We start from the raw sequence: 27,008 nt of genomic DNA, 5'->3' as shown, positions 1-27,008 counted from the left end.
CATGGACAAATGTGGTTAATTTTAGTAATACAAAGTGGGTTGATATTAGGAATCCTAATATTCATGTTTATAATTATATAAGTGGGTAAATAGAAAGTGTACACAATAGATTGTTTTGACAGATGCTGAAAGGGCTTCTGATTTTTTAAAAAGCTAGTCTATTTCTAATTAGATCTAAAAAATAGGTATAAATGCCTTCATAACATAAAATAAATATCTCTCAAACCAATTGCAACATCATGCAATAAAACAAACAGTCTCAGTAAAATCAGGAACAAGATGAGAAACCACACTATCTCTGCTATTATTTAATGTTTTGGAAGCATTCACCAATGTAACTGCATAAGAAAACAAAATAAGAGGTATAAGTGTTTGAAAGGAAGAAGAAAAATTATCATTTTTCTTGGAAAATCCAGGAGGATCAACTGAATAACTAGTAGAAATGGCGTAGCCAAAATGAGTATGTAAAAATCCAAAGCTTTCCTTATATATCACTAACAACCATTTAGAAAATATGAGGGTAAACATCAGAAGACCTAGAAGTGTATGAGAAATATGCAATCTTGTAATGGTGAATAGGGGAGTATAATATTAAGTAAATTGGTCAGGAAAAGTTAGGTTATCCAATAAATAACTAGCAAACTGTTTTGAAAAGAAAAAAATTAATGTAGACTGCTTACCTTGATTTTTATAATCTATATATTCTAGATGGATCAAAGATAAATTCTTGCTTTTTCTAAGATATAAATATATAAAATGGGTTAATGAATGAAAGTATTAGTAATTAGTGTGTTTCTATAACTTCTTTGTGAGGGAAGGGACACCAATGCCAAGCCATGAATGAAAAGTGATAGATTGGATTATTTGTTAAAAATCCATTTGTTGAAAAAATATTTATGGAGGCCTCACTGTGTATCATTATTCTAGGTGCTGAGGATGTTGTAATGAGCTGGACAGGCTAAGTCTTTGTCCTTATATTTTAATGGAGGAGAACCACTATTTCTATTTAGGTAAAAGTCAAAATCTTGAAATAAGTTAGAAACACAAGTGATATGCTGAAAGACCTTTTTCAGTATATATGACTTAGGAAAGATTAATATCTGTAATGCATAAAGACTCTTCATGAAGGAGTAGCAAACGTAAGACTCATAGTAGAATACTAGCAAAGGGAATGAACAAGAAATTCACAAACAGGAAATCCTCTTAGCCCCCCACATCATGAAAAGATGTTTATGTAATCAAAGAAATGTAAATAAAAATGATTGTGAGATATAGCCAATGTTAGGTATCATTCCAGTGATGCTCTCTTGATGGGAGTGTAAACTGATCCAGCCATCTGGGTTGGTAGTGTGGTAATACATACAAACTTAAAAATGTATGTAGTCTTTAACTCTGCAGTTTTACTTTTAGAAATTTATCCCAGAGATAATTTAAAAAGATGTCCACATAATCATCATATATGTCAGGGTCCATTCAGAGAAACAGAAACTATAGGTACAGTCTTACACTGCATAATGACGTTTTGGTCAACAATGGACTGCATATACAGTGGTGGTCCCATAAGATTATAATGGAGCTGCGTCATACCGGTGTACCGCTTTTATCTTTTATAGCATGTTTTTACTGTACCTTTTCTATGTTTAGATATACAAATACTTACCATTGTGTTACAGTTGCCTACAGTATTCAGTACAGTAGCATACTGTAAAGGTTTGTACCTACAAACCTGAGCAATAGGCCATACCATATAGCCTAGGTATGTAGTAGGCTATACCATCTAGGTATGTGTAAGTACACTCTGATGTTCACATAAGGACGAAATTGCCTAACAGTGCATTTTTCAGAACATATCCCTGTTGTTAGATGACACATTACTGTATTTTAAACAGAAATTAATATAGATATTTGAAGGATGAAAAAGCAAAAAGTTGCATTGGTAATCCAGTGATACGAATTGCTGGAAGCAGCTACCACCCCTAGGGCTGGTGGGACAACTGGGAGGAAGTGGTGTTAAGAAATAGAGGAGCCTTGTCAATTGCCCAATTGACTGTCAGGGTATGATATGGCCTGACTATTGCTATGGACAGTGAAGCTACTGCTCAGAATGCCTAAAGAAGCTTTAGTGTCTCTTATTGGAAGAAACTAACAGGAAGCCAGCTCTTATAGGAGTCTGAGCAATATGGTTTGCAGATTTACAGCTCCAGAATCTGAGAGCAGATTATGAAAGAATAGGTTTAAAGCTCAGAGACAGTAGGTAAATAGGCACAGAGATATTCATGTGTTGTTAAGCTTTTTAAAAAACTTCTAAATGCACATCAGTATAAGTTTGGTTAGATTAATTGTGGTATAGCAATGCACTAACTAAAGAGCTATGCAACTATTAAAAAGGATAGTGCTTAGCAATATTTAACAAAGGAGGCTCTGTATACATTGTTGGGTGAAAAAATATGTTTTCAAATGGTATGTATTTTCTCATTTATTTAATTATATGTATAATATGTTTAGAGAAATTTTAGAATAGCGTTCACCAAAATGCTGACAGTGTTACTTCTGCGTGGTGGGATTTTGAGTTTTTTCTTTAGTGCTTTTAATGTATTTTTCATGTTCTACATGTTTATGATTATCATCAGGAAAAAAACTTGAATTTGAAGGAAGAAAATCAATTTAATAGGGGAGTAAGGAGTTCCTTTTAATAGGAAAAGCAGTCAGAGAGGGTAGTTGCTTCATTTACTTTTTACTAACGTAGTACTTCAAAAATCTTGAAATTGTTTTTCCTTGTTTATGTTTGTTTTGGTTTATTTGTTTTCTTTTAAAATAACTGAGTATGTAAAACATTGAATGAGCTTGAAGTTTTATATAACTATCTTAAATTTTAAAAATCCCAGCTAAATTTACTTCTTATTTGTGTGCTCTATACTTTTTCTCTTGATTATTGAGAAAAGAGATTATGGATGTTCGCATTATCAAATCTGATTTATCAGAAAGAAGATAGATCTTGTCTGGGGAGTTTAGTTACTACAGTAACCATAGAATAATAATTTTTATTTCACAAACCAGAAACTATAGACTTAAAAGGTTAGCATTTTAGTGAGACTCTAGTTTTTTCATATTTCATTGAAAATGTCAAACATACAGAAGTAGAGCAGATACTTATAAAAAAAATCCTTGTGTATTGACCAACCAGCTTTAACAATGAATAACTTACAGCTAATTTTATTTCATTTATGCCTCCACCTCACTCCCCTGTTCCCCTTATATTTGAGAGTAAATCGCAGACATTTTGTCATTTCATCTGTACGTATTTGTCACAAACAGCATTAATTACTTAGTATCCAATTGATTTTCTTAAAAAATGTAGTAATGTTTTTAAGTAAGTTTGTTTAATTTAGGGTCTAGATAAGGTTTATATGTTGTGATTGATGTGTCTTTTAAGTCTCTTGTCTCCAGTAGACTTTCCCTCCAGCTCTCAGTCTCTCTCCTTGCAGTGTGTTTGATAAAAGAAACCAAGTTATTTCTCTTGAAGAGTTTCCTATAGACTGATTTTTGTTAATTGTACCCCTTTGGCATAATTTAAGAGGTTCTTTTATTTTCTATAAAGCAATGGTTGAATCCAGAGGCCTGGTTGGATTCCAGTTCAGCCTTTTTGTTGTTATAGGACTGTTCTGTAAGATTGGTGTGCTCTCCTGTCAGGTGGCTCATAATACCTGGCTATCTTACGTTTTATGATATTTTCAGCTATACTTCTGATCAGTGATGATATTCTTATTCTGTCATTCCTTCTTCACTTGTTAGCTGGATACTTTTATAAAGAACTTCTCATCTATTCTTTGGTTCCCCAGGCAAGATAAATGATTCTTTTATGTTAACAATGTTCAAAATAAAGCTTAGGTTTACTAGTGTCCTCCAAAGGTGACCAATTGAGTGTTGTTTTTTAAAAGAATGTCATTATAAACTTGTGGATTTACTCACATTTTTTAGTCAGTTGCAGTGATCACAGGCATTGATACCCAGATTATCTATAACCTTGGGATCCTATTCAGGTTGGTCCCTGAGTCCTTTGGAACAACCTCAGTAATCTTTGTAATTTCTTTGCTATGTGGTATGACAAGATGTTCCAGGCCCATCTTGTACATGCTCTGCCCCAGACCTGGAATTGCCATTTCTCCAAGGACTTCTAGCACCTTTTAATGGGAATGGTATTAAGAAATCAGAATGTGAGTCCTGTGGGTACTAATTGCTGATGTGTTCATGGACAACTTAGTAGTCACAGCTAAAACAAGTTTTTTGAAAGATAAAATGCATGAGTGTTTATAATGATTCTTCTAGTTCAAATTCAGGGTAACAGGTTTTTTACTGAACCTCTTCAGTTTTACATTTGTAACTCTATTGCTATATCCCGTAATATTAATATATCCATAAGAATCTCAAAATAGCAATAGCACCACCAGTATAATTCCTAAAAATAGCTATTTACTTGTTTAGGTACTTCTCTTTTGTATTCAGTGTATGTCACTTTACAGATCTGCAGTCAGATTCTTGTGTTTTAAAGTTATTTGAAGTAATTCTTCTTTGGGTAGTTATGCTACCAGTTGGATAGACACTTTCATTCATTTCATTTTATTGTCTTAAGATTGTTCTTTTAAAATTTAATTTTGTTTTTTAATTCTATGAAATGGTGTTTATAATAAAAACATCTAAAAGAAAGCAAGATATATTCCAGGAAATTTAGCTTCTATCCCTCAACTCTCTACCCTGTTCCTTTCTTCCCCATAGATAAACTTTAAAGAAAAAAAAAGTCCTTCTATACACCTGTCTGTATATTTGTAAATATATGTATGTGTATTTGTATACTCCCTTTGATAGATAAAATATACTATACACATTTTTCTTTACCTTTTGTCTCTTCACATATATTGGAAGTTATTCCATATTTAAATATAGAGAGATCTCCATTAATTTTGTGGATATATCATAATTTATTTACCCAGTTCCTTATTTATAGACGTTTTGGTTGTTTTCAGTATTATAAATAGTCTTGCAGTGAATAGCCTTGTGTATGCATCTTTTGCGTTTTTGACAGTTGTCTTTGGGAGCAATTCTTAGAAGAGTAAACGCATATATAAATTTGCTAGCTGTTACTACATTCCCATCCCATAGTGGTTATACCATTTTGCATTCTCACTTGCAGTGTATAAGAGTGCCTGATTCCCCATAGCCTTGCCAACAGACAACGTTTTTATGAAATGTGTCTCTGATTAGCCCTGGTCATCGTCCTTGTCTGCACTCCTCTTGATTTGAGAATAGCATAGCCATTTCTACCTTCTTTTGTATTAGTGTTTGTAAAACTTATCTTCTTCATTTTTTTTTTTTTATCTTTTAATCTTCCTGGGACTTAATATTTAAAGTAAGTGTCCTATAAATATACTGCTTAGGTCTTTTTGTAGTTGTTTTTGTTTTGGTGCTGCCTATTGTCTAGTGTCTGAAACCTTTACCATGTTTATCTTTTCTGGGTGTTTAAGGTAGGAGAGTAAATCCAGCCTCAGTTACACCATCATAATCTGAAGCAGAAGTCCTCTTGTAGTTTTAATTTTTTTTTCTTTTTCATGAGTGAAGGTAGACATTTTTTCATACATTTCAGGGTAATTTGTATGTATTCTTTTGACGAGCTTTCTACCCTTTTATATCCAGTCCATTTTTCTATGGTATTGTTGGTCTTTTCATTTTCTATTTTTACATTAGGAATATTTGTCTTTATGTTATACTTTGCTGTTGGTGTCTTTTGGGAGACTACTCTTTTTTTTTTTTTTTTTTTTTTACAATTAGCATAGTAAATTTAATTAGTTTGACACAATAATAGAAATACCTTTTGCAATAATCTGGATGGAAGGGAGACTACTCTTAGTGTGATGAATTCTTAGTACTGTAGCACTATTTTAGTATTGGGCAATGAGGAAGATACAGAAGTTGCATTTGCTGTGAAGTGTTTGAATAATAGTTGAACTAAGAGCTCCTGCTTCATTCAGTATTCATTTTAAGTTTCTGAGTGGTGGAATGATATGATACATGTTTTGCTCCTTACCTCCCTCAGAACTCTGCTCAAGTGTTTATCAGAGAGATCTTCTATTTAAAGTTGTAACACTCTTGGGGGGTGGGGGAGGGGATGGGGGTATGCCTACATAATGAGTGCATTGCGCACCTTTGGGGAATGGTAACACTTGAAGGTGCTGACTCGGGAAGTGGGGGGTGGGGAAGGGAGGGATATATACCTACATGATGGGTGCAACGCGCACTACCTGGGGAACAGACACGCCTGGAGCTCTGACTTGGGGGGAAAGGCGGTACATGGGCAACGTATGTAACCTGCAATTCTGTATCCCCCATAACAGTAAGATGAAATAAAAAAAAAAAAAAAGTTGTAGCACTCTTATACCTCCCTCCTCATTCCCTGTTCCTATTCTTCTTGTCTTTTCTTTTTTCTCTGTAGCAGCTATCACAATTTGACATAGCATAAAATATATGTTATCATTTGTCTTGTCCCTAAAATGCTAGTAGCACGATAGCAAGGATTTGGAGACTTTAATAATGTCTGACACATAATGCTTAATAAGCATTGGTTATTAAGATTTTCCTTTATGTAAGTTGTTCTGGCACAAAGGGAAAGGTGAATTGGAAGAGGCAGAAACTTGAGAAAGAAGGGACAGTTTAAATTTCATCCTATGTGGCAAAAGCTTAGCCAGAATGATAGCAGTGAGGATAAAAGAGAAGGGCCTAATGCAAATGACATTAAAAAGAGGGAGTGGGTCACCAGCCTTGTTTGTGTTTGTGATTGTTGAAAGTAAAAAACAAAATACTTGTATTTGGATTAAATTTTTAATATAGATATTTATAAAGCAAAATTATAGGCCATTGAAAATGAATGAGTAGATCTTGGTGATTTTTTTTTTTTTTGTTCTCTCAAAACATTAGTTAAAAAATACAAACATTAAAGTATCTAGAAGTCATGTTGGTTTTTCTGGTTGATTGTTTTTCTTTGATTTTTTTTTTTTTAGAGCCTTGCTTCCTGTTTTACATCACAAATCTAAAAAAGGACCCCCTCGTCAAGCCAAATATGCCATTCATTGTATCCATGCAATATTTTCTAGTAAAGAGACCCAGTTTGCACAGATATTTGAGGTAATCAGAAAGCATTTTTTTTTTTTTGTTAAAAAACTAATACTGATGATTTTATGGAATGTTCACATTTGGTAATGCATCATTTTGTAGTATATTTTCAGAGTGTGAATCAGTAAATCAACATTGATAAGTTGTTAAAATATGAAAATAATCTGAGTATTCAGGTGTCTAATGCTAATTCAAATTCAGAAATTAAGCATACTATAATATTTTTGACATTGCTTTATATATATATTTGGAGACATTTTTGTTAATGTAATTATGGATAAAATCAGTTATAGTTAGTAGTAGGTTATAAATGATCATTGTGTCAATTCAAAAGATTCAAAAAATCTGAATTGTATTTGAGATACTACTGAAGTATAGGATTTTATAAATCAATGCTAATTGGTACTATAAAGTGAATAAGTTTATGCTTTTATGACTGACCTAATTTTGTCAGATATAAAATTTCTTTTCAATATATATTTCATATTATTTTCTCTATATTTTAAATAGCCTTCCCCCCCCAAGCATTGCAATTTTATTGGTATATATTGTCATTAAGAGCTAACTATAGTTTTGCTATTATAAATAAAAGCTAAGTAGAAAGTTTATAAAATCCTAAAAAGATCAGGAGCCTTGAGTGAAGTCAAAACAATTTGGAAATTATGCTGAAGCTCCTTACCATAAATACTTTGATTTGTTATCTCTGTTTTAGAAACTTTTATGCTAATTTTATCATATTTTCATGTATTAATAAAAATTAATACATGAAATACAATTGAGGTTAAAGACCTGAAGGAGGAAAAAAAGTAGTTTTCTTTATCTTCCAAACACCACCTTTGCTATAGATAGCAAAGAATTCATTCAATTTTTGTGTTTTTTGGAGTGTGGGTATTTTCTATAGTCTGTTTTTGTGTGTGAGAATGGCTTCAATAAATTCATGTGGATTTATAAGGAACTTTTGTTTTTCATGGATAATCTTTCTGTTCCTTTCAATGATGATTACGATATTAATACTAATATAACTTGCATTTGTAGGGTAGTTTTATTTTCATTTTGAAATTATATCTGCTATCTTATCTTTACAAGAACCTAACCTGTAGTCCTCCCACTATAACATAAAAGGTTGTCTGGGTTTCTGAGAAAAGGTTTCATAGAGATATTTGGCCTTTTTGAGGTTGCTGCTAATCTTGGATCTAGCCATTAATTTTGCTTTTTCAGAAATGATTTTATTAACTGTGGAAAATATTAAACTTATAATAAACTAATTGAACAAACTTTTTACAGTTATCATATTTTTGTTTATAATATGAACAGCTAACTGGCACTTAGCTAGGTGTGCAATAGAAGTATTGAGAGAAGTCACCAAAGGAAAAGAAGTAAACTCATTTAAACATATTCTTGACTAAATGAAACCTCACATTGCCCTTATTTTGGAAAAGAACAGTTTTGTGTTACTTTTCTAGCCTACAATTCTTGACTTGAATGTTTGGTTCAATGTGGGAGAATAGAGCAGTAACTTTTCATTAAAATGTAGCATTAGAATTTTAAATAGAAAATATATTCTATTTGTAAAAGAATATGCAGTGAAAAGTCACCCCACCCATTTATCCCCAGCCACCCAGTTCCCTTTCCCAGAGGCAACCATTGTTAAAAGTTTCCAAATGTACTTTTCTAGAGATATTTTATTCATATATAAGTAAGGGCATATAAATACACACACACATATGCACATTTTGTTCTTCTTTTCTCCCCTTATGCCAATGATAACATATTTTTGTCACTTCTGATTTTTAAAATTTAATAATACATTTGGATATCATTCTATATAAGTATATGAAGAGCATTGTCATTATTTTGTTATGACAAAATACATATTAATGGTTGCATTTTGTATCAGAATACAAATCATTTATTATGATATTTAATAATTGATGCTATAATAAAAAAAACCCAAATTCAGATGACTAGATATGGTATAGTAAAGGTTTATTTTTTTTGCTCCTGGAAAGTCCAGTTGAGTGTGTGAATAGCCTCCTACTCAGTGGCTCAGGGACACAGACTCTTTCTGATTAGTGATTTCTCTTTAAGTCCCACTGGATTCTTGGCATTAAGCCAGCCATCAAGTAAAGAGCGAGCCTGTGGAGAAGACATGTTCATGCCTGCCTCAGTGCAGGTGTGGCATACTTCACTTGTATTCCTACTCCCTTGATCAGAACACATTAACATATCCTCACCTAACTGCAAAGGAGGCTGCAAGTGGAGTCATCCTTAAGCCTAGGAAATAGAAGAGAAGTGGATATTGGTGAGCCCTAGCAGTCTCTAGCATGTTCATATATATGGTCATAAACTATATGCTTCATAATGTGATTCTTCATACTGAATTAATGTTTCTTTACCTGCCTCTAAAATGTGAGTTGGGCAAAACTGAAAATGTTTGAACCTTTTGCCTTCTAGACATAGAAGTCTAAATGTAAGCTTGAGTTACTCTTACAGTGTACATTTATTGAAACTTTTGTAGTTTTTGTAATTTCAAGATGAAATATGTGAAGAGTTTATTTGCATATGTATAAAGTTGAATATATTTTCCTCCCCTCATTTTCAGCCTCTGCATAAGAGTCTAGATCCAAGCAATCTGGAACATCTCATAACACCATTGGTTACTATTGGCCATATTGCTCTCCTTGCGCCTGATCAATTTGCTGCTCCATTGAAATCTTTGGTAGCTACTTTCATTGTGAAAGATCTTCTCATGAACGATCGGGTAATTTATATATTTTAGATTTGTGTTCTTCATAATGTTACCTTCTAAAATTTTATCCAACAAAGAGACTAGTGAAATGATGCTAACAACACTTCCGTTTGGCTGCCTTTATTTTAGGTTTTCTACTTTTTAAAAATATGTTGTATCTCCATTATAAGTAAAACAGCATTGAAATATCTCTTTAGTTGAGTATAGATGTATGACCTCAAATACAGTCCTTGATAAATACAAAATATCACTTGATTCTACTTCAGCTTTACAGGAGTTTAATTTTTATAAGGACATCTATTTTAAAAATATGTAGTTCACAGTGTAGTTGTCATGACTATAGTTGTTACTTTCCCTGCATATGATAGAGAATGAAAAGAGCCTTGGGAGAAAACACTGGAAGAGAAACAATGATTTTGTTTGTCTCCAGTTTGTGTGTATTTAGGGTAAGGCATGTTTGGGTCTGGGAGAATTGACTTTCCTATAGTTGTATGGGGTTTTATGTATGTGTGTGTGTGTGTGTGTGTGTGTGTGTATAAATATATATGTGTATAAATATAAATATGTGTATAAATATAAATGTATATGTGTGTATAAATATAAATATACACACACACATACACATAGGGACCCATATATAACCATCAGTTTTTTGTTTGCTGTCCCCTCAGCACTCTACTAGGTTCTCTGGAGAAATAAAAGAAATGTGAGATAAAGTTTCTCTTCTAAAATTTAAATGCAATGTAAATAGTAATATTTGGGTTAATCTGCCATCTAATTTTTTATTTTCAATTTGTTCTATCAGTTATGTGTCCATTTTTCCGATTTTTAAATTTTTGATTAAATGTTTTTATTCCATTTTCCCCTTTACTGCCCAGTTTTACATTTTGCTGTTTTAGTAGGTGCCCTAGGAATTACAACATGTACTTTTGATTTATTCAAGGCCAGTGTCAAGTAGTCTATTTTGAACTTTCAGTACAACACAGAGAACCTTAGAAAACTTTAATTCCTTTTATTCTCTGATGCTTTTTTGGGCTCTTGTTCATGTAGGACTATTACCACTGTTATTTTACACAGTTAGTATTGATTTAGATTTGCCAACGTATTTTCTTTTGTTTTTCATTCCTTTCTTTGGGGTAATTTTCTTTCTACCTCAGGAACTACTTTAGTATTTCTTTTAGTGTGGCTTGCTGCCAATGAATTCTCTGTTTTTATCTGAAGATGTCTTTATTTTACCTTCTTTTTTTAAGGATATTTTCTCTGGGTTTAGAATTCTAGACTGGTACATTTTCCCCCATCAGTGATTGGAATATATTATTTCATTGTCTTCCATTGTCTTATCTTTTCTCTTGAAGTCTGCTGACAGTCTTGTTCCTCTGAAGATTTTCTGTCTTTGAAGCAGTGAATACTTTTAATATTTTCTATTTTGTATTGGTTTTGAGTTTTACTGTGATGTCTGTGTGCTTTTCTTCATATATATCCTACTTGGGGCTTATAGCTCTTCTTAAGTCTGTGGCTTACTACTTTCATAAAGTTTGAATAACATTCAGCATTACCTTTTCAGATAGTACTGTTTCTTTTTCATATTCTCCCATCCAGGTACTAACCAGCCCGACCCTGCTTAGCTTTTTGAAATCAGATGAAATCAGGTGTTTGGCCTATACTATTTCATACTCTGTTCTCTCACTGAAGTTCTATTTACACACTTTACACATACTTTTTTTTTTTTTTTTTTTTTTTGCTGTGACTCAGCTGTCTGGCATACTTTTTGTGTACTTTTCTGCCAGCCTCATCATACTTTAGTTTTTATTTTTTTCTGACCTATCTTTGAGTTCACCCTCTTTACTGTCTTATAGTAGTTAAGCTCATGCATTGAGTCTTAATTGCACTTATTTTATATATACATAGGTGTGTATATATATGTATGTATTTCAATTGTATAATTTAGTTATTGTTTTTAAACATAGCTTTTAGTTCCCTGCCAGAATTTGCTTATCATTTAGTCCTTGAACATCTTAAAGTTCATATCTGTTAGGCTGATTATCTCTCTTGTGACTCTTTTTCTCTTGTCTATTTTTTTCTCTCAATTTTTTGTCAAGTCTTGTCTTGCACATCTGTTGTTTTTGATTGAGTGATAGACTTTTTTATGAAAAGTTGTTGAGATAATTGGAGGCTCTGGGCGAATTTATATTCTTCCAGAGAGGATTTACTTTTGCTTCTGGCAGGCAGTTAAACTGTAATCAGATCACCTCCATCCAACTGAAAGCTAGGCTTCAGTTTTTGATAAGCTTATTCTTTTTCTGGTTACTGTATGTCTAGGGTATGTTTGTTTAGGGTCCACCCAAAAGTCTAGGGTGTTTAACAGGGCCTCCACTCCTTGTTTGGTCCAGCATTCCAAATCTTGTCCTTCTGGCTCTGTGACAGTGATGAAAGTTTTGCTTAACTTTTCGTCTCCCCTCTTTCACTTTCAGAATCAGCAGTTATGTGTGTGAGAAAATTTATCATAGTGCCAGACTCAAATCTTTTGATTTCCGTTCTCTTTTAAACTTAGCCCTGCAAATTCTCACTGCTTTGGTGGCTCTCTTTTCCTTTCAAATGGATTTTTTAAAAAAGTATTTTGTGCAGCCTTTCTTTTTGTTCCAGTGGGAAAATTGATTCAAACAACCTGGTCAGTCAGGTCTTATCAAAAACAGAACTGTTCACCACTTTTAATCCACTAATTTGTCTTGTTTTATGTTATATTTGATATATACAAAGGAATATACGGATTTGTAGAAATTATATTTTATAACACAGTGAATACCCTTAAACTGTTAATTTCTGATTTTATTACTCTGATTCAGTCCTTTGTTTCTATTTCCTTCCTGCCCCTGGTACCCACTTTCTTGAATTTTGGATTTGTTATTCCCTAACAACAGCATCAAAAACCATTTTGCCAATTTAGTTTTGCTTGTTCTTGAAGTTTATAAAAATTATATCATACCATATATAGTCTCGAGTGACTTGCTTTTATCACAACATGTTTGTTTCTAAGAATCTTTGTTGTTAAATCTTACTGTGGTTTATTCATTGATTACTCAATATTATTTCATTGCAGGAAATAACTCATTATTTATTCATTTATTCTATTAGTGGACTTGGGAATTCTTCCATTTTTCCCCTCTTGAACAGTGCTGCTATGAATGTTCTTATAGGAGCCTCTTGCTACATATGAGCATGAATTTCTCTAGGTTTTATCCCTGTAAGTGAAATCGATGAAGCATAACATATATACATATTTAACTTTTCACTTTGTTGTCAAACTGTTTTTCAAAACAGTTAAAACTTATTTTCCTACCAGCTTGTGTAACATAATTTTTAGATTTCTTAATTTTTTTTGATATAAAATAGTGTCTCACTATAATTTCCATTTCCCTGATTACTAATGAAGTTTATATGTCTAGTCACCACTCACTGGTGACCAGACATACAAACTTCATTAGTAATCAGGAAAGGAATTTTCTCAAATTCCTTTCAATGTCTTTTATTCTTTTTTTCTTTGGGTCATCTTTTCCCCACAGGTAATCTTTACATACATTAATCTTTTATTAGGTGCATGTCGCAGTATCTTCATAAAATGCCTAAAACCTCAATTATGGTGTGTTTTTACACTCCTTTATTGTGTGCTTTGAACAACAGCTATTACTTTTAATGTAGCTGTATTTATCATTCCTTTCTTTTATAGTTAATACTTTTTACATGTTGTTTAAGAAATCCTTCCCTACTCTAATGTCATAAAAATAGTCTCCCATATGTTGTTCTAAAAATTTGAAGGCTTTTTTTCACACAGAAAAAAAAATTAATCCATCTGGAATTGATTTATTTGCTTCTTTTTATACTGTGATGTGAGGATTCCATTTCTTTTTACTCCCCATCAGGGTTACTAAATTTCCCAGCACAACTTACTGATTAATCTTACCTTCTAGTCATCTGCACTACTACCACTCATGTATCATATATAGCTTATGTTCCTTCCCACTGCTTTGTTTGCCCATCCACAAGATATTTGTTTTTCTTTACAGTTTTATAGTTTTCTCTAAAAAGAAAATTTTAAGATTTCTCTTACGTAACTTAGATACTAAATAAAGTCTTTAAAATTATGTTTTATGTTTGTGGTTGATTTGGGGAGTTACTTTGTAGTTTCATTTTATTTCCATCTTTCTTTCTAAACTCTTTTCTGTTTATTTTTAATTATATCATTTATAAAGAGTACCAGTTTTAATTGTTTTCTAATCCTTGCATATTTATTTCTATACATTTTCTTATATATCTACGCATATTTTAGATATTTACCCCATTTATCTCAACTTTTATTATTTTTTGAAAGATATGTATTTAAATCTGCTGTGATGAAGTTTTCAGTCTTTTTAAAATCATCTTTGTTTTGGTTTATTTTGATGTTCTGCTCATTGTAAAAATGTTCATGAATATTTATATCTTATTGGTGGTCTAAGTTAAAACTATGTACACCAGTGTCCTGTTTACATTGGTATGCCATTTGAATCTATATCCTGTTTAATGCTTTTCATCTTGACTGGTATATTTTTCCATCCTATAATTTTCACATTTGTCTATGTAATTGGTTTTTGTTGTATCGTAGTTTTATTATTTTTAAACCTATATGATAGTGTCTGTTGTTTCTGATAGTTTCTTACATATGAAGTTTTTTTGTTTTTGTTTTCTATTCGTAATAATTTATGCCGATTGAATTTTTCTTGTGGATTAAATACTTTTGTGTAGTATATTGTTGACTAATTCTTTCAAATGTATTTTAATTTGTAAACTTTCCATCTTGAATTCTAGTGTTCATTCTTCAATACTGGAATTTCTTGGATACTAGAATTCTGTGTTTTGAGTCAGTGGCTCCAGTAAATTCAAACGTTGTTTCTTGGCATCTAATCTTGCAGCTGAGAAACCTGAAGTTGATCTGATTCTTGCTGCTTGTTGGTAGCTTCCCCATGGCAACTTTTGGGATCTTCTTGACATCCTTAGATCAAAAATTTCATTAGGATGTGCCTAATATGATTACTTTTTCATTATTTTCGTTTCATATTAATACTTTGAACGTGCTTCTCAACTGACTCATTGAGTCTTAAGCTGTGTGTGAATCTTTACGTCTATGTGTTTGGGGAGTTTTTCTTTCTGGATGTTTGGACAACTTATCATCTTGTCATGTGGTTCCTCAGGTGTGATATTTAATCCCTCTTTCTTAACCTGGGGGTAAAAATGGGATCTCAGGTGCTACAAGATTGAGTTCAGTTCTTTTGCCACTTTTCTTTAATTTCCTGGCTGCTACACTAAATTTACATCTCCCAGTACCTTCTATCAGTTCTGGATTATTTTGTGGTTGTGCTGGGGGAAAGAAACACCTAACTTTTTTGAAGAATGTTTTCTTCTCTGCCTTTATGGAAGTGTAAGCTTTCTAGCTCTGTTAATTTTTTTAGTGTACATTTTGTGTTTTCTAAAATTTTCCTATGATTTTGGCCTTCTTTTGGCCCCTTTTGTTTTCTAGCCTTGCTAACTGGTGTATTTGTGTGTGTGTGTGTGTGTGTGTGTGTGTGTGTGTGTGTTATGCCACTTTAGTGGGATTTAGGTAACAAGATATTAATGCATGTTTTCTATTATCTTTCTTAAACTGGAAACCTTTCTAATTTTTCCCCTGCTCAGGACTTTTTTATTTTTAAATAACCTTTCCTCCTGTCTAAGAACTACACCTTTTGGCTCCATTGATTTTGGTTTGTTGTTGTTGTTTTTTGAGACAGGGTCCTGCTCTGTTTCCTAGGCTGGAATGCAGTGGTGCAGTCAGTATCTCATTGTAATCTTGAATTCCTGAGCTAAAGCAATCTTCTTGTCTCAGCCTCCAGAGTAGCTGGGACTACAGTTGCATGCTACCACACCCAGTTAATTTATTTTTATGTTTTTTTAGAGACAGGGTCTTGCTGTGTTGTCCAGGCTAGTCTTGACCTCCTGGCCTTAAGTGGTCCTCCCACCTTGGCTTCCCAAAGTGTTGAGATTATAGGAATGAGCCACTGCACCTAGCCTTCGTTGATTTTTTTCTTTTTTAAATCCCTAGTCCTTGCCATCTGCCTTACATAATTTAATCATTAGTCTCAAAAGGGGCTAAGTAAGGGAGTATGTGCAACAGGTCCTACCATACACCTGGAAAGAAACAACTAGTGATGGATCTGTAAGTGCTGTGTCTGGGTGCTAGTGAAGATATGCCTTTCAACCTTTTTTAGTAAATAGGGTTAGATGAACTATTTTAGTCATATAAAATGACTGTCACTATAGAAGATAAGGATTTCATTCATTCACTAAGTAGTAATTGAACATGAGAATTCATATTCATATTTTAAAGTCCTTTATTTTTGTTTAGCTTCCAGGAAAAAAGACAACTAAACTTTGGGTTCCAGATGAAGAAGTATCTCCTGAGACAATGGTGAAAGTGAGTAATATGCATAGATCTGTTGATTTTAATATACTTACTATATTGTAATACTACTAAAGTTGTTAAAATTTCTATTTCTGGGCCGGGCACGGTGGCTCACGCCTGTAATCCTAGCACTCTGGGAGGCCGAGGCAGGTGGATCGCTCGAGGTCAGGAGTTCGAGACCAGCCTGAGCAAGAGTGAGACCCCGTCTCTACTAAAAATAGAAAGAAATTATATGGACAACTAAAAAATATATATATACACAAAAAATTAGCCGGGCATGGTGGCGCATGCCTGTAGTCCCAGCTACTCGGGAGGCTGAGGCAGTAGGATTGCTTAAGTCCAGGAGTTTGAGGTTGCTGTGAGCTAGGCTGACGCCACGGCACTCACTCTAGCCCGGGCAACAAAGCGAGACTCTGTCTCAAAAAAAAAAAAAAAAAAAAAATTTCTATTTCTGTCACAAAGATATGGCTATTAAAATCACTGAAGTATTTGTATTTGTTATATGATATTATCTCACATGCTGTGAGAGTGTAGGGTAGTAATGAGAAACCTGGGCCTTGTGGCAACTGCATATAATTTAGAGAGAAAGAAAAGTTTGAAAATTGTTCCCATGTGCCTGCTTCTTAGATATCACTGTTTTAATAGCAAAAGGCAATGCTGGTTTTTATGGACATTCTCCTATTCAGTAAAGACAGTAATCCAGATTTTAAGCCTGTTCATCTATTCCATGGGATTAAATAAAAATATTTTTATTTTTAAAAAATTTAGCCTATAATTCCTTGAGTTAGCAGCTCCTCACTGATGTAGAGAGTATTGATTTATTAAAACCATCTGTGGTCTGTAGTGCACCCCCCTCATCTCAATCTACTGCCAAGGTGTGAAGGCCAGGAGCAAATATATTAAATATTATTTTTCTAGTTGTAATTTCTTATAAATCCTTTCAGGCTGTGTGTGTATATACTTTTATATTTCACACTATGTACTACTGTTTTACATTATTCTAGCTTCAGATTCTGATTCTATTTTTACACACCTGTAAAGCAGCCTTACCTTTAGCATCATAGAATGATGCTTGATACTTTGAGTCCCATTGTTAACCTATTTTCTTAGCATTGGTCTCAGGCAGCAGTTGGTGTAGTTATGAGCAACACTGGACTAGAAGGCAGGCCACCTGTGAACTATGTAAGTTCATACTTACCAGATGCCCAGGAAAGGTTCTTCAGAGTGTCTTCCATGTGCCAAACACTGTTCAAGACCCACTTAGCTCCTGAACCACAGCTCTGTAAAAAGCTGAGATAATATGTACATTCTTTTAAAAAGAGGTAACATGTACTTCTTCAAAAGGGTTGTTGTAAATATTAAAGGAAATAACAAGTGTAAAAGTACTTAAGTACTTCAGAATTATAAAATATAGTACAAATGTGAGGTGGTATCATCTCTTAGGCAGAGAAGATTGAATATAGTTAAGTTGGGAACTTAACTTTTCTGATTAGGGAAGTTAGCGTGATTTTACTCTAGGTTCTAAAGGGTGGAGTGCTTGCTGGGAAAACATTAAAAAAAATAATAGCAACAAAAAAAGCAGTCTTTAGCCATTTCTTTTTCTTTTCTTTTCTTTTCTTTTTTTTTTTTTTTTTTTGCCATTCCCCTGGGGGTTGAAACATTTTTAATTTAAAACAAAGTTATCTTCCTATATATGTAAAAGAATAATTATTTTTTATTTTCTTAAAAGCATCCATTGAAAATATTTCCTGATTTTTTTGTTTTGTTTTGTTTTAAAAAGGTTGATACGGAAATTCTTTTAAAATGTACCAATGTTTTATTTCTCAACTTGTGTTTTAAATAGATTCAGGCTATTAAAATGATGGTTCGATGGTTACTTGGAATGAAAAATAATCACAGTAAATCAGGAACTTCTACCTTAAGATTGTTAACAACAATATTGCATAGTGATGGAGACTTGACAGAACAGGGGAAAATTAGGTACGCAATTACCACTTCAAAGTTCTTTTGATTGTACAGTATTTCAACTCCTGGTGTGACTGTTGAATAATGTAGTTTCTTTTAAAAAAAATAATTAATGTTGCTTTGTACATAGCATATATTTTTACTGTAACATACAGTGTTTATTTACAATAGCAGTCACATGTCTGGTGCAGGGTACTGTTACACATTGTAAGTATTTTAAACAATAGATGCTTACTCTTGGGGACATCTAGTGTGAAAGTGTTACTGTATCAATCAATAATTGATGTTTCACATTCTTGTTAATGTCTAAAGGGAGAAGAACAGACTGATGGAAGGCAATTTATTGAGTCTGTTTCCAGAGTATAAATGACTGCTTATTTTAAATATGTACATTTTTAAAAATGAACACACTTTTTTGATGTGATTTTTATTTTGTTTTGTTTGAAAGATGTAGTATTGTATGGTGATTGAAAACTGAAAACGTGAATTCTGGAACCTGAATTCAAAACCTGGCTGTGCCACTTACAAGTTAGGTGACCATTAGCAAGTCACTTTAACCTCTCAGTACCTCAGTTTCCTTGCCTATAAAATAGAAATAATGGCAATTATGTGTACGTATCTTATCTAGCTATTCATGATGTAATTAAATGAGTTAGTATATCTAAGGTATTTAAAACACTACCTAGCACACAGTAATAAGCATTGATGATGGCATTGGTTGTTATGTCAGCGTTAGCTAAAATTTACGTTTGTCCTCTATGTAAACACAGGTGCCATTAGTGTCACTTCTTAGTAACATGAAATAGGACAATAACTTACCCTTCGTATATCTAGTTTAAAGACCTTAATGAGAAAACGTAAAAAGGTGACTGCCAGCTGCTTTCTACCTTTTTGTCTTCATTTTTATTTTCATATGCTTTGCTTATACTATACTCTTTGCATAGAATGTTAACAGTAGCACATCCTTCTCAAACAAAACAGAAAAATATAAAACTTGGTAAACTATTCATTTTGTATATACAGCTGATCTGTCTATGTTCTTATATTCTAGTTAGTTGTTTTCATCACTCTATTCCCTTAATTTTTATATGCCAATGTTTGGGACTTTATAAATAATAAGTAGGTTTTGATCTAAAATTTATATGGAATTTGAGATACTTTTGTACTGATCCAGCTCAGCCTGGTAGAGAAAATTTTTTTTCCCCCACTACTAATAGATTTTGTCTCTTAAATTAATTTATTGTTTACATTATTTTATACTTATTTGCCAAATTATATTCAGCTATATAAACTTTTATTAGAGAAGTAATATACCTTAGTGGTTAATAACATGGAGGCAGATTGAAGGCATATTACACAGCTTCAAATTCAGGTTTCACCTTCCTTCCACTGTTGATCAGTTGCGTTTATTTATCAGCAAATTATTTAATTTCTACGTGTCTCAGATTCCTCATCTGTAAAATAACAACAATCTCCTTACAGGGTTTATGTAAAGAATTACATATTAAAATATATAAAGTAATTGCAATGATATATGGTATATAGTGTCAAGTAAACTGTGTTCTATGAAATCCATATGACATTCAGGAACATTTAGGGGCTGCCTAGAGTTGGAGTAAGAATTATTTCTGGTAGAAATAAAGTAGATAGAGCCTTGGAGATGGGGGTGGGGTTCTGTCCTTTGCTTAAATAGGAAGACTACTTTTTTGTGTGTTTCTACCTTAAACTTTTGTGTAAGATTTTACTTGAAGGAAACTTTCCTCTGCTTAATAAAGCTAAAAACTAAAACCAAAAGTTGACTAAAATTACATGTTATATGGTTTTTTTTTTTAAGAGCTTACTGGATTAAATTAAATAGAAACCTCTTGTTTAGATGGGAGATTTTAAGGACAATTATGTAGGAAGCATCTGTTGTCCATATCTGTGGGGAAAACATCCAACAACTGGCTTGTACACTCTGCACTAAGAACTATGATTTACCTATTAATAGATAGGTGGAATATTGTTAATGATGAACTAAAAAGCACCTTTTAGACATGTCCTGCAAGTTTAGAACCTTACTAATGTTGGCAAACATTCATCAGTATTTTTTACATAATCCTTAGAAAGGTAAAGGAAAAGTCGTTAACCAGCTAGATCGTTAGATCTTGGAAAACTGAGACTGTCTTTTCTTTTAAATCCTCCCTAGTGCAATATATGATAGACATATATTGTTATATGAATGTTGAACGATAATCTTTTACTATAGAGCTACAAAGGAGGTTCTAATTAAGGAGCACAACTTTTCCCTCCTTACATGCAAGATCCCTGTAATTCAGCTAATAAAACACCATATTAGGGAAAATTGTTTAAATGTATTTAGTAGTCTAGAATTCCATGAAATGTACTTCGTTTAGCAGTTTTCTTTCTGTGAACTTAAAAGGAGCGTCTTGGTAATATTTGAAAAGTTCAATCCTAGCTAAGAATAGTAATGTTTTATCCACTATACCTGCTTTTGTTATACAGAGTATCCCAAATGTCTGCATACAAAGGAAACATTTTATAAAACTTTGTAATAAATATTTTGTAAATAAAGGTACATTTCTCTACAATTTCTCATTTTTCTTATGTATGACAACTTTTGGGACATCCTGTATTTCTTCTGTTCTTAGCACAGTAGTTGTGGTTGATGTACTAGTGAGTTATGACATTTTTATGTCTAATGTATAAGTAAATATATCTCCAAAAAAATCGATAGTAGAATACTTAAAACCTAATAACTAAATATGCAAATAGATTTCTACTAGGCTTTACTATGAGCTTTTTTTGTGTAAGATTAGAGAATTGAATGACTTTTAGTGACACTAGCATAGACTTATGTTTAAGAGAAGAATTGTATAATATTAGACACTATCTTCCAAAGCTAAGTGAACATAATATAGTGTTCAGTATCACTAAATTATTTTCTTAGTCCATTCAGGCTGCTATAACAAAATACCATAGACTGGACAACAGAAATTTATTTCTTACAATTTTGAAGGCTGGGAAGTTCCAGATAAGGATGCAGCATGATTGGTTTCTGGTGATGGCCCTCTTGGGTTGTAGACTTTTGACTTCTTGCCATGTCCTCAAACGGCAGAAATGGCAAACAGTCTCCCTCAGGGCACTTTTATAAGGGTATTAATCCCATTCATGAAGGCTTCACCCCCATGACCTAATTGGCTCGTAATATAGTCACCTTAGGGTTTGAATTTTAAGATGAATTTTGGGGGGACACAAACATTCAGACTCCAGCATTTTCTCCTTTTTATTTTTTTTTACTAGAAGACTTTTTACAGAATTAGACATACAAAGTAGGAAGCATTTTATGTAGACATTTAGAAATCTAATCTATATTCATTCTTGCTCATTTTTCAGTAAACCAGATATGTCACGCCTGAGACTTGCTGCTGGGAGTGCTATTGTGAAGCTGGCACAGGAACCCTGCTACCATGAAATCATCACATTAGAACAGTACCAGCTATGCGCATTAGCTATCAACGTAAGGAAAATGGCAATATAAAATGACTTTAGATGGGCTTTGACTTTTAGGAAGAAAAGCATCCACTATGAATTTAGATAAAAGTTTTGAAAGCTTATGTTTTCTTTTGGAAAGTTTGTACATGAGAAACATTTCAGAGTTCTAAAACTGTCATTTGAGTTTGGGGTTGCTAACATAGTGCAGTTGATTCTTGTTATTTGCAGTAGTTCTCATCTCTTCTTTTCCCCTTCCCATTCCCCTTTTCTTTTCTGTTCAAGAGAGGGTCTAACTCTGTTGCCCAGGCTAGAGTACAGTGGCATGAAGGTAGCTCACTGCAGCCTTGAACTCTTGCGCTCAAGCGATCCTTCTGCCTCAGCCTTCGAATAGCCAGGACTACAGGCATGTGCCACCATGGCTGGCTAATTTTTAATTTATTTTTTAGAAACAGAGTCTTGCTATGTTGCCTAGCCTGATCCCGAACTCCTGGCCTCAAGTGATCCTCCCATCTTAGCCTCCTAAGTCGCTGGGAGGATGGACTTGGGTGGCACTGTATCTGGCTATTTGCAGTAGTTTTTTTTCTATAAAATTACTACAAACATTGAATCAGGAATACTTCGATTGCTCTTAAGGGAAATACAAGCATAGGTTCCTTCAAGCCTCTGGTCAAAACATTTTTGTCAATCACTTAATACACAACCTTGTTTTATTTGTGTTTCTGTTTAAAGACACCGTTTCATTAACATTGAATTCACATAATTTGTCACATAGTCGACAGAACTATAACTCATGCCTGAACAAAGCTTATCTAGCACATGCATTTTTTCTGTAAGGAATATGACACCCTTGTGCTTTGAAACACTGGACAGCACTTTGTCACTATGCTTGAGAGCCATTTTAGACAACAGATAAGCCAACAAGCACACAAATGTGAAAAATGTGGTACTAAATAGACTGCAAAAAGGACACTTTACTTACGGTACCAGAGCTGAAACAAGAAGGCAGAGTGTTGCCTTCTTTGACCTCAGCTGGGAATGTGCACATCTGGCTACTCAATTATTTTGCTGCTCTGTGCCTTTACTTTGTACATGACCAAGAAATCACTCCACGTATTTATTTTTGTGTTAAAAATAAGTTTTAGCCAGTAGACAAATCCCTAAATATGGAATCCATGAATAATGAGGATTGACTGCACATATTTCGTTCCTAAAATGAAAAAAATGTATAGAAATTTATAGTTTTCTGAAGACATGGCATAGACTAATTTCAGGTTGAAAGCATTCCTTACTAGCATTATTATTCAGTAAGTTAAATTTTCAAATTATGAATAGTGGTACGATACTTATGGATTCATATTACGGTTTTATGGATTTCTTAGAGTAACTTTATATTTTAACAATATCACTTTAGAAGTTTTAGAGAGAAAAAGAAAAAGGACTTTCATAATAGTAAACATAATTCTAGTATGAGTTTTTCATTTATATTTTGGTTATTTTACACATAATTTTTCTGTCCTTTTCCAAGTAGTCTTAAGAATTTATTTCAGGGATCACTGTAATTCTTCTCTCCCTCTCTCCTGTTCCTTCTGCTTATTTAAAAATTGCTGCTTATTTATAACCCCTAGACACAATTTAAAATTTAAATTTAAAAATAGATGTATTTTTAAATTGTAATCATTTTGTCAATTTCTGGTACTTCACTGTTAAAACTATTCCAAATCCTGTGTTTTAGTTTTGTTGCTGTGTAGACAAGACCATTTGAGCAATGAGATTTTGGGAAGCACCTAACTTCCTGGTCTAGTTTCCTCATTTAATTTTGTAGATAATTTCATTTTGTAAGAAACTGAAAATTGTTTAAAATATATATACATGTTTTAGAAGAAAACAACCCATGTAAGTATGTTTTTTAATTGGTAAGACTTGCAGTCTGTTGATTTATTAGGTTCTTGGTTTGATATTTCTTAGACTATTGGTACAATCATTATTGAAGTGTAAATTAAAAGAAAAACAGTGTAGAAATATATAAAAAGAGATGGACTTTGAAACTTACAGTGTGTACAAATTATGTGCCAACCATTAGTTAAATGTTATATGCAAAAGTATCAACACTTACTGACTTCTGGAGACTGTTTTCTAGCATTATATTAATACATTGCCACTTCAAGCACCAAATTCCAAAGGTGAAAGTTCATACGGCCTAAGCTTTAAGATTGCTTTGGAATTCTGTTCACTGTGGAACGTGTGCTAATGGTTAAAAGTCAGTTATTAGCATCTTCTCACAACTTACAAGCATGTCAAGTTACCCCATTCTAAAGAAAACTTTTCTCTATTTCTGTTATTCCTTTAAATCATGTCTGTCTCCTGTTTTAAAACTTCCAAACTTCAAGAAAGTGTAATGTATATATTTGTCTCTCCTATCCTCTCTTCTCTATACATATTTTGGTATTTGCCTTCATTGTTTCCAAAAATGCCCTATTGAAGTCCTAAAGTCCAGTGATCTTATCAGTCTTCATTGCCCTTTCTATATCATTTGACTCAGCTTATTACTCCTTTAATTCTTGAAACTCTCTTGTTTGGTTTCTGTGTCTTGATTTTTTATCTCCTCTGACTACATTTTTCTGGCTCTTCTTTTTCTTTAAATGTATGTATTCTGTTAGGATCTGTCAAGGATCAGCTTCAACACTTACACATTCTTCTTTGGCCATCTCATCATCTATGTGAGTGGCTACTGTACTAGCAACATTAAGTTTTTTTTAAGTCTTTGGTCCCACTTAAATGGGACAGATTTTTCAAACTTCTCAAACTGAATTTATAATATCTCTCAAATTTATTCTCTCTCAACATGTAGAGCCTCAATAAGTGTTAAATAAATCTGAATGACATTTCTTAGACCTAAAAGCATGATTTATATTTGACTCTGTGTGTCTGTGTACCTTGTTGCAAAAGTTGCATATACTTTTGTCCTTTGATACCCATTATATCATTTTTATTCATACCTTCTTAACCATTCTCATTGCTCTAACCATCACTAGTTCTCAAGACTATTGTGAGACTTTTATTGTTGGATAAATTTCCCTAATCATAGTTATGATAAGATTATTCCCCTGTTCAAAAAATAGGGGCTCATACTTGTAAAAAAAAAAAATAGCATATATTTCACAACCTGGCATTTGAGTCCCTCTAATATATGGCCCTAAATATGCATCTTATTTAGCACACTACCCTTTACCTACCCTCATTTTAGTGAGCTAAACAATTTTCTTTTTCTTTTATGTGCCCTGTACTTTACTGCCTCTAATTTTATTCTCACCCTCCCATTTTCATACATTCAGCCCAACCCTTTCTGCAAATCAAAGCTCAAACACAATCTTCTCCACAAAACTTGCTCAGATTGTTTTAGCTGGAAGTAGTCTCTCTCCTTTTAATTCTCTGTGGATTTTATCTGCAGTTTTGTGATACATGCAGAACTTTGCATTGTGCTTTAGTTACTTATATTCGTGTGGTTTATTTCTTTTGAGTTGAGGCTCTTCAAAGGCAGTGTTATATCTGGGAGGCCCTTGTCATGTATTTGAACAGAAAGTAAATTTGGAGGAATGGAAACTCAATATACGAATCTTAACATAATTTAATAATTGCTTAGCTATTTTAGAATTTGGAATTCAGTTCATGAAAAATTGACTCTGTACTGCTATGTGCTGTACATTGTTCTAGGTTCTGGAAATACAAAGATGAGTAAGTCATTGCTTCAGCCCTCAAGAAGCTAACAACCTATTGGGAGAACAGAAAATATAGATAAGTGTTGACAATACAATGAGATACACAAAGTATAAATGAACTTTTTACAAGATACTGAAAGTAATTCTGAGGATAATTTGTACTAGAAAAGGCTACTAAAAGTGAATTTGCTTAAGGTAAATTAGACTAAATTTAACCTAATTTAAAATTAATTTCATAGCCATTAGTGAGTAAAAGCTTTGATTGGAACTTTATTTTGTGGGGAGGGGTGATCTTTGTAGTGTAAACACCATCTGCTTTTTTTCTTACATTTAACCAATAATTTTTTATAACCATAGCCATGAAAGTATCAACTGTTTTGTTTTTTGAGTGCATTTTCTAGTAAAATTGTATTACTCTATTATTTACTTGATTTTATAACATAGTCAAAAAGATAATCTTTATAAAAAAATTGAAGACTTCCTCAATTCTAAGTATCGTCTTTTAAAATTCTTTATTCAGATGATTCTCTTGAAGTACCTATATGTCATCATTCCTGTCAATTTTCTCTTCTTCAGTTATATGTTAGTTGCCCTGCCTGTGATTTGACAGTTCTCCTCCAATATCACTTTAATGACTTTTTGATAACCTGCTACATTTATGATAATTCACAGACTGACATTGCAGTTAATTTGCATTGTATTGGATCCTGAATGATTAGTGAGAGAGACAAAAATGTGGTCTTGGTTGAAGATATTATCAAAGTAGGGGGCAGGGATATTTGAGTAGAGATTTTTATTTTTTAATATTTATTTATTTATTTATAGATAGATAGATAGATAGATAGGGTCTTGTTCTGTTGCCCAGACCAGAGTGCAGTGGCATCATTATAGCTCACTGCAACCTCAAACTCCTGGGCTCAAGTGATCCTCCTGCCTCAGCTTCCCAAGTAGCTGGGACTACAGGTGTGTGCCACTACACTCAGCTAATTTTTCTATTTTTAATAAAGATGGGATCTTGTTCTTGCTCAGGCTGATCTTGAACTCCTGACCTCAAACGATCCTCCCTTCTTGGCCTCCCAAAGTACTGGGATTACTGGCATGAGCCACTGCACCTGGCTGAGATTAATTTTTTATGAAAGGGCTGTTCATTTATGAGTACATTTGTGATATGTTGATTTTTACTCATTCAGTGATATTTTCGTAATAAATAATTGGATAATAAAGACTCCACTCTCCCATGGGAGTAATACTGGAGAAGGAGTGAGTTAACTTTAACTTTGTTGAATGGGAAGGTAGAAAACAAAATATTTCTGTGAAAGCCAGATTGCTTCTTTAAAAGTGGGTGTTTGGTATTATAATAAACTTATAATAAAATTCAAAATAAATGAGAGACATAAAAAATAAGGACTTAAAGACAAGGTATTATGACTGAGGTTTTGAAAAAAAACTA

At 33.0% G+C, this 27,008-nt stretch overlaps 1 protein-coding gene across 1 annotated transcript in view; it reads left to right on the top strand.

Annotated features, from left to right (window-relative positions):
• The window catches only part of PDS5B (PDS5 cohesin associated factor B), a 165,045-nt gene that overhangs the window by 109,777 nt on the left and 28,260 nt on the right, over positions 1–27,008 (top strand). The window contains exons 20-24 of the mRNA XM_069467361.1: positions 7,050–7,173; positions 9,764–9,922; positions 16,326–16,394; positions 18,226–18,362; positions 21,744–21,867. Of these exons, the coding sequence (XP_069323462.1) occupies positions 7,050–7,173; positions 9,764–9,922; positions 16,326–16,394; positions 18,226–18,362; positions 21,744–21,867 (613 nt within the window). The remainder of the gene's footprint in view (positions 1–7,049; positions 7,174–9,763; positions 9,923–16,325; positions 16,395–18,225; positions 18,363–21,743; positions 21,868–27,008) is intronic.

The sequence above is a fragment of the Eulemur rufifrons genome, chromosome 4 (genome assembly GCF_041146395.1).
Source record: "Eulemur rufifrons isolate Redbay chromosome 4, OSU_ERuf_1, whole genome shotgun sequence".
Taxonomy (NCBI): Eukaryota; Metazoa; Chordata; class Mammalia; order Primates; family Lemuridae; genus Eulemur; species Eulemur rufifrons.
The sequence above is the reverse complement of the archived record's forward strand: the minus strand, read 5'-3'. Positions and strand labels throughout refer to the sequence as shown.